The following is a 9442-nucleotide window of genomic DNA, read 5'->3' as shown; positions in this document are numbered from 1 at the left end:
GGCAACCCATTCGGTAATGAGAACAAAACTGCAGTCAAATACAGAAAATGTATTTTTATTTTCATTCTAACCCTGTTATACAAATTAGGAATGCAATATTTTTATTTTACATTATATACATCGAAAGCACTTAATTGCGAATGTGTAAGATTACACAAAAATCCAATTTACTTCAAAGTTCATATGCTCATCCAAGTACTGTCCGATTTGCACACCCTACACGTTGTTCAGCTCCTGGATGTGGCTGACCAGCTCCTCAGGCAGTCCCAGCTCTGACACTAGATCCATGCAGCGCTGCAGGAGGTACTTCAGGGTCTCACTGGAGCGGGAGGAGCAGTCAGTAGACCCTGAACAGAGCCTTTGTGGCTGCTGAGGAACATCCTGATCCATTTTGTCTCCTGTTCTACAGCAGTCTGTTTCTTTACATCCCTCTCCTTCACAGCCTGGATTTGCCTGCTCCACCTCCAGATCCTCCATGCTCTCAGAGACGGCGCTCACACTGGGAGGAGGATTCTCCAAAGTGTTCTTAATGCCATCCATAATGGTGTCTTCATGCTGGGAAACCTGCTGCAGGAGGTGGGTTACAGAGGCCGGCAGGGGGCTTTCCGGATGTTGGGTCTGGCACCAGCACCATATAGCACTGTGACGGGAACACAAAGAGGCAACAGTGTGGGATACAATGGTACAGAGAAGAGACTGGGACAGGCAACTACTGGAAATAACAGTCTTCAATACTGACCAGAACAAAAGAGGCTCATGATGTTTCTGTGCAAAACATGTTTGTATTTCCCAAAGTAGGGGGAGGAAAAAGTACAGAAAAAGAAAAAAAGAAAAAAGAAACTAACGTATAGTATCAGCAGTTAATTGGCACGTCTAAAATAACACTTAACCACTTGCCTGACAGAAATATAAACAGCCCATGTAAAACATGTATTCACTCCGATTTTAGATGGAATCAAAGAATATGGCAATAAAACATTTGTAGATACTTTTCAACCAGAATTAATATTTACAGTCACCACTGGGTGGCAGCAAGTTAAATAAATTATAGTGAAAAATGATAGGTATAATACCATGAATATCACTTAAACCAGTTGTTCTCATCATGTTTGGCTTGGGATTGCGAACCTTTCAAAAATAAATCAAAGTGTATTTATATAATCTCTTATCACAGATTATGGATTTAAAATAAATCATACATTATTAACAGATTTACCAACAATTGGATTGCTTTATTTAAAGGCCCTTTGAGAATGATTCTCAATGTCCATAACAAAAGGGTTTTATAACTGATATTGGCACTCCACATGTAACGTTTTACATTTACTGTTCTTCTAACCCAATCTTAAATCTGATAATATATCACAATAAGTATAAATTAAATGATAGTTTACCTTACAATTCCTTTGAGCCGGCCCACAGCCACAGTCTGAGTTGCTCCTTCCCGGAATCCGAGGTCAAAGCCGGCCTGAAGCGAGGCATCCTCCCCGGCATCCACTCCGTCCACATACCCGTCCTGTCCATCACATCAGTCGGGAGGGAAAGTCTCACATTACCACGCTTAACTCACCTTTAAACCTCTGTTACAAACACTTAATAACCGGAATACAAACATGATATAGCAAGTTACCACTGAATGTCACACAATGTTGAGCATTTTCCTAAAATACACATTTTAAGGTATGTATCGAGGTAGGCTAACGCTACATTAGCTTTACCTTAACTCGCTTCTTCATGTTAGATGCCCACTCTTTACTTTGCAAACTAAGTTCGTCCGCATTCTCATCAAACACATCTCCGCTGGTCGAAACAGCTCTAACCCAAGACATCATGGGAGTATTAAAAAAGTTTCTAAATAGACTGTATGTTTTAAAATAAACGGTTATTATTTCATTCGTATCCCGAAAACACTACCATGCAGAAGCCTGTGTTGACACTTTTTTCACATGTACTTCCTGAGAAAGCACCAGCTATCCTCAAGTACGTCATCAACATGCGCCTGAAAAAATAAATCTACCCTCAAACGGATTTTGATGGTTTACTTTACTGGTTGCAGCTTGTAAAAATGAAACACGTCTAAAAAATAATTAATAGTTGTATTGTTATTTTTCTCTCTTTGTTATGATTATTATAATTTTTCTGACGTGTTTATAAATGCTCTTTTAGGGTGTACTTTTCCTTTAAAAACACACTTCTTCTGTGGTGTTTGCCTAAATCAGATAATGTTACTGCTTATGTCCCGCAGGGGGCGCTAGTGTCTCGCTGTAAATCAGAGTGTGGTCCACACATACCGAGAATGACTGATACTAACCATCAAACACCCTCCTGTATATCAACCGTGTGCAGATAACGTGCGAACGATTTTAAAGCTACATATATGTCCTATTTCTACGTTTTACTTTTGTCTCCTCCTGTCTTTTATTTCTGTTTCAGAGTTTTTATAGTTCACTAGAGTCAAAATTCCAGAAAAAGTTAAAAGAAGGTTAAGTTAAAACATGTAAAATGTATCATTGCTGATCAATGAAAAGTGTCTGAATATTTTAGATGTTTCATGTATTTTGGATAAATTATAGGACCCTATTTGATTTCTGATAACCCTCCTAAATTGTCTGAATTTCTGATTTAAAAAATGCATTGTGTTACGATAGATTATTTAAAAAAATATTTTTAAAAGTTATTCCTGAAAATAGTGTATAGTCCTATTAATAACATACATTTGCTTAAGTATTTTTTTTGGAATAAACCTAAACATTACAAACAACATTAGGCCTACATATTAATAATGAAGATATCTCGCATTTTTTTTCATAAATTCCACATAAGAAGCGTGATGCATAGGGACTCATGTTTTGCATCTATATAATCATAGTGATAAAAAACAACATCATCCTATTTAATATTGCTGGAAAAAATAAATGCATCTTTTATGTTTTGGTTGGAAACATATCCTCAGAGTGTCAGAAATCATGTCTGCTGTTGTTGTTTTTTTCTTCTTCTATGAAACACTTAGTGCAGCCTGAAATCTCGAGCTGCTCAAATCACTGTCCTGTGCATCTGAAGCTTCCTGTTTAAGTTTTCAACAAGAAAATGTCATCGGTCATGACAAACACATTATCCATCCATCAATAATGCATCTCACCTCCCTTTCCCCCTCACAGTTGAGTACAGGGATGTTTTTATTTCTAGATCATCTCATTTTTTCATCACATGTGGAAGGCATTTTGCAGCCGCCGGTCAACAAAGGCCTCGAGAATTCTCCGAGGCCACGGTGGAGCTGTTCTGGAAATGGAGGCCTCATTCTCTGCAACCACACCTTTCGCTAAAAGAGTCAAAACAACAAACCGGGGCAATCACCTGACACATTTCCATCCAATTTCCACTGCAGAATGTGTTCATTTTCCAGCTAATGGCATGTCATTTTGCTGGAGCCTTTTGGTCAAGAATTAATCCTGGAATCAAAACAGATTTTCCGGGGAGCAATCTTCCATCAAGTATTGATTTTTTTACACTCACGGAGCCTGTACTCCCTAATTTAACCTGACAGCCAGCAGCACAATGGACTGGGAGCACCTTGGCATCTCACAGAGGGAGCCCCCACCCCCTCCTCCTCCTCTCTCCTCTCCATGAAGAGAAAGAGAGATCGAGAAGGAGAAAAAAAGGAGACTCCCTGATGTCTAAAACAAAGAGCATTGCTTACAGAGATAAAGCTTCCGTCTCTCTAACTATGTTTTGCGGTTACAGTGCAACCTGGGCAGGTATCAGGCTGAGAGGGAGAGAGTGTTGTGGGGCCATCAGCTATCATTATGTGCCTGTTGACATCTCCCTGTCTTTGAGTGATTCTCATCTGTGATTTCCCCTGGCCATTTTCCACAGAGGGTTTCATCATGGCCCCCCCATGAAAAGGGCCCAAAGTGTCCGCGCAGACCTTCACTAATAAGAAAGCAAAGATGTGTCCGACCATGTCACTCCTCTCCCATCCATATCTGCTCTCTCCTCGCCTTCAGATATGCAATCATTCTCTTTTCTCCCCCCTCTTCCTCTTCGTATACATACATAAAGAGGTCAGCAGGATGAGAGGATGATGGAGGGCAGGCCCGGTTATTTTCCTCCAGCTCTTAGCGCTGCGATGACCCATGAGCAGGAGAGTTGCACTTTGCCAAAGGGTTTTCCATGCGCTGCTTACAAACTACCTGGCAGGAGGGGAAACAATTTCAGTTTGAACTCATTCTCATCTGTTTCAGGCGTGATGCTGCTTTTTTGTCATGTTTTAAATGAAGGAGCACACTATTATACATTGGCAGGGCCGTAACCATGGAGAGATTTCGGGAGGATGGACCCCTAAGTGTAATTTGTGGTAATTTAAAAACGGTGGTGTTTTGCAAGAAACTTGAAATACTATGAATGTTTTTGCCACAGCAGATTCACTTACACGCAAAAATACTGATCCCTGACCTTTGTATTTTGTGACCCTTTACAATTAAATGTCCACCTGGCTGCTAAACAAAAGCAGAGCAACTACAAAAGTTTAGAAAAGTGAGAACAGATTTCAGGCTGGCCTTCAAACAGCATAAAAGACAGAAAGGTTTTAATGTCCTTTTATATTCTTAATGTATTTTTAAGCCGATTGAAAACATACATAAGACCTACAACATGAAGATACTGTCGTTACTGTGTTGCTTTCATTCAATTGACCATGAATCTGTTTGGGAATAAGTACTAACAACTCATAATATGAACTGAAATGAAAGGACTTTAAATTTGAATTGATTAAGAGGATGCATCAAAACATATTTCTTTAGAAATAAATTGTCCTGGCATCCAACTTGCAATGTGGCCTTAAACAGCATTACAATGAACAGATGATAAATGATATAAATCAATGATGAAAAACTCAAATAAAGCCCTAGATATTAAGGGATTGTATCAAACTGATTCTGGGTTGATGATAAACCATTTATTGTTATGTGTTCTGCTATTTATTTGTTCCTTAATATCAATTTACTGACCTCCTGTTCCCCTCATACTTACAATCATTTAATTTCAAAGCAAATGTGTGGATTTAAACTCCCATCCATGTATATAGATGGCTAAGATTAAACACAAAATGAAATAATGATAAAATCAGGATTAAGGCGGAGTGCAAGTAGATAAATACATCTTTATCTTCAAATGACCTAAAGTCATAATGTAATACATATTATAGAACATAGAATGATCTTCAAGGTCAACACAAAAAGAGCTATACTCTTCTTTGCGAGCCCAAAGCATAGAGCTATTGAAACTACTCCGGCCTTGCGATCTTAAATACACAATGAAACCATTGACAGCAGTGGCGGCTGGTGGAAAATATTTTTGGTGGGGCTTTTGATATAGTGAGTAAAATGACCCCTTAAATTAGGACTTCTGGTGATGTAATGGCGCGTTTCCAGTGCAGCACGGAGCTCGCTTTAATGCTGCGTTCAGACCGGACGCGATGCGAATATTCGCTTCGCTCTAAACGCTCCTATCGCATCGCTCAAGTCGCTCGAGTTTCACCGCGGCTGCCAGCTGTGTTTACTCGCATCATTCAAGACGCGCTGGCTCGGGAGCTACAACTACAACAAAATGAACATATTTTACCGTGATTAAATTGTAATACACGTTTCTAAATGATGCCGACGTAACAACATACTGATACCGGTTAGTAAAAAGCATGAATTGATGCTTTGACAAGTCTGCAGACAGACGGCAGGCGAAAAACCTTTTAGAATGCTTGTTTTCTGAATGGAGCTTGGCTAAGCTAACGTTATATATGTTCCGACCGTCCACACTCACAACAACGTCATACAGACATAAATAAACCAGCGACTGTATTCTCCATGACACAGACAGTCTGTGGTTTGTACTTGTTTAACTTTTGTCTAGTTTCTGAACAGATCGCGTCTGTTTGAAGAGCAAGCATGGGAAACAAAAGATAGAATTTACCTGTTTGCATCGTTTGCATCCAGCTAGCCTCGTTGATACGTTTTGTCTTTTTCACGAGCTTGCTGTGATATATACAAATCGGGTTGGTCCGGTCCAAGGTCTTTAAGTATCAATTTATCTCCCAAACTTCTCCTTTGGAAAGGATTGGAGAGTAGCTCTTGCACGGAATTGGGTGCGGACCGAGGTCCGGCGACTCCACCTGCACACCATTCTAAATACTGCGTCACCTTGGTCACTCACGAGTCTAAAAAACAACTCACGTCACGTAAGCAACGTGGGCGCCAACGTGAGCGCCCTCGTGACCAAAATATTTGACGCCGCTGATTGGCTGAAATTATGTTTCGGCGGCACAGTTTACTATTGAGACTTTTGCAACGTGCTGGTTGCTGCTGTTTGTCTCGGGGGCTCCGCCCGGTAATGATAAACTAATGCCATGGTCAAGGCCAGGCAGGAAACATGTGACTTATCAGTAACTTTAGACATCGTAACACAATTTTAAACGAGATTTTATCGTAGATTATACATTTGACTGATACCAATTGTATGATATTTACCTTGTTCATTAAAAATAAAAATATAAAATATATATATATATATTTTTTAATTTTAAATTTTTTATTTTTTTTTTGAATGTGGGAAGAGGTGGGGCGGCGCCCCTAGCGCCCCTATGGGCCAGCCGCCACTGATTGACAGTATTTAAAGACACAAATGTGATGGAGTTCAAACTGCTGCTGTGATGTCCTTGTGATTTTGACTATCACTGCATTCAGAAGAAACTCATTCAGGATGTGCACGCCTGACGTGAATTTTAGACAAAAGGAAAATCCATGGTATTAGTTTCTCTTCAACTGTATAGAAATGTAGAGTGAATAAGTATCCTTATCAAATACCACACTATAATAATACACTATTTCAAGTTAAAGTCCTGCATGGATAGGTTTTAAAGTTTGGGAAAAAACGTTATTCTATAAACTAATGACAACATTTCTCTGTGTTGGAGTTCAACAGACACTGGGATGAAATGGCTGCCATACATATTGAGATTTAAGAAACATTTGGAATGGTCTCTTGATTTTTTCCAGAGATGTACTATACGTTTGTCTTTGCTAATGCATACGAGTGACATTTTACTTTTGTAATTGGTTGAGTTTTTGCAATTTTTGTAACACTTCATTATACAGGTCCCATAGCGTCCTGAAGTGTCCTGACGTTATAAAGTCTAATTAAACCCATATCACTTAGTATGATGTTGCCCATAAAGTTGGAATACATTATTTTTTAGCGCTTCTCATGGAATGTTTTTGACAATGTGACTTATTCTTGATAGATAAAGTGTATATCTTTTTAAAACTTTATTGATGAATCTCTTCCAAACATATCGTGGTGTAAATTAAACCACCAATTAAAAGAGGAATGTGTCTGAAGAAGACTGAATGATTCCAACAGTGTAAGTCTTGGAACATTGTCCACACTTTCCCAATGATATCACTAAATTGCATAACATATTGAAGATGAATTATCTAATTTAAAAAAAAATCTGAATTGGGAGGTTTAAGAAAGCTGCAGTGGAGTAGAAGTATAAATTAGTAGAACATGGAAATACTCAAATTAAACACAAGTATACTTGGGTAGAGTTCTTTGATGAATGTATTCAATATAAAGTGGAATAGGTGGTAAGCAGGTGTGCATCAACATCTGTAACGGCCTCCCTGTGTTTTCTTGAGACTTTCAGGAGACACTAGATCCATGCAGCGCTATTTACCCCCCCCCGGAACACTAAGCAGAGTGCTGCAAACAGAGACCTCACAGGCATTGAGAGAGTGAGCTGCAGGAGAGTAAAACGGACAATCAGCTGGACAGGTGTCTCTGTAAAAACCGGCCTATTATCTCCTCCACCTGTAAATTCCTCAGCGTGTCATTGCTAATAATGCAGAAAAAAGAAAAACAGGAACAAGAGTGAAAGCAAAAGGGGATCATATGCATGGCCGACCCCGATTGCATGATGATTGGTAATTGCCCCCCCCCCAGAGGCATCAGGGTGTGCAAAGTGGGAGACGCCTGAGCGGCTCGGGTGTACCAACATCTCAACCTTGAGGCAGGAAGTGAAAACAAGAAGGAGGGTGAGGGATACTCCGACAGTTCATTTACCCAGAACATCAGCCCGGTGTCTGCTGGGAGATAAGGGAAGGGGATGCTTCATGCCTGATGGAAAACAAAGGCAGCAATTTAAAAGCATCTGCATCCAACACCACTAACCCCCCCCCCCCCCCCCCCCCCCCCCTCTGCCGCCACGTCCTGACTGATATTGAAACATAATCCATTTGGAGCGCAGACATGTCATAATATTTCTACCTCCCTCTCCACAGTCGGGACAATTCCAGATTGAACAGGTATGTTTCATGGCAACAAGTCGGGCTGCAGACTTCACTTTGATTCGAGAGGAATATATAAGAAGAGAGATGGAGGAGATCTTTCCTACTGTAAGTCCAGAAAGTAACAATAAGACTCAGAGGTCAAAACTCCTCTTTACTGGATTACTCTTTAGAAAAAACATCTCACAACAAAGGCTCTGCGTGAATCCTCAAACTACTGTACTGCTCTTAGATCTCTGCAAAGCCTGAAATCACATTTTATGTTTTGAATAGAATACTTCATTTTCTATTAACCTTATTAGTGTTGGCTTTTTGCATATGCGTTCTTCCTGCTGAGATTTCTGCACTTTAAAGGTTTTTGTTTGGGTTTCCCTGATCCAAATCAAGAGTTCAAACATAATTTGTTTATTTAATGTTTTATCATGAGGACACTTGAATAGTGTGGAACAGTTTCTCACACAGCATTTATAGCCGGATCTAGTCAGGAAAAGTAGGCCTTTTTGATCATTTTACTGTAGTAAATTCATCTAAAGCGCAATTGAGCTAAAATCCTTACATCTTGAGGCCCTACTATATTGTCTAGTTTAAGTTTAAATGCCTTTTTTCAATTTATATTGCGCTAATATACTGTATTCATTCATTCTGAAGCGAACAATTAATTAAATGACCCTAACTTTTGCCCCCCTATCAATCTGAAGTCTGGAGCATTCGCCGCCTGCTGTGATTTTGTTCAATTTTCTAGGTAAAAGTTGGAAGAGGCTTTAAAAAAAAAGAAGCTTTTTAGGAACAGGATACTATTTTCATGTTTTATTTATGGTAGTTTTTGATAGGATGCTATAAAACTTTAAAACAAGTAAGAACTTTCGGAACATCTGATCAGATTGACGTCTAACGATGATTGATGCGAAGCTCAAACTCTGACACTTCCTCCAGTAATAATCCTGTTCCTGTTCCTCTTCATTCAAACAGAAAATGCCGCAGACAGAGGATAGAAAGTAAACTTTTATCAGCGGCAGAATACAAACAGTTTGAGAAAACAGATATGGGTCAGGCGCTGCATCTGCACAATTATATAGTTAATGGGAAACACAAGGAAAATGACGCGC

The 9442-nt window shown here is 39.5% G+C and overlaps 1 protein-coding gene across 1 annotated transcript; it reads right to left on the bottom strand.

The window, feature by feature from the left end:
* Positions 1-39: 39 nt before the first annotated feature.
* otulina (OTU deubiquitinase with linear linkage specificity a) lies at positions 40-1943 on the bottom strand. Its single transcript, XM_034214146.1, has 3 exons — positions 1719-1943; positions 1395-1516; positions 40-640 (listed from the first exon to the last, which is right to left on the bottom strand). The coding sequence occupies exons 1-3, from the start codon at positions 1830-1832 to the stop codon at positions 217-219; spliced, it is 660 nt and encodes a 219-aa protein (XP_034070037.1). The 5' UTR covers positions 1833-1943; the 3' UTR covers positions 40-216.
* Positions 1944-9442: the final 7499 nt, after the last annotated feature.

Source organism: Gymnodraco acuticeps, unplaced genomic scaffold, assembly GCF_902827175.1.
Source record: "Gymnodraco acuticeps unplaced genomic scaffold, fGymAcu1.1, whole genome shotgun sequence".
NCBI classification, from domain to species: domain Eukaryota; kingdom Metazoa; phylum Chordata; class Actinopteri; order Perciformes; family Bathydraconidae; genus Gymnodraco; species Gymnodraco acuticeps.
Note: the sequence above shows the minus strand (reverse complement) of the source record. Positions and strands in the feature narration are given on the sequence as shown.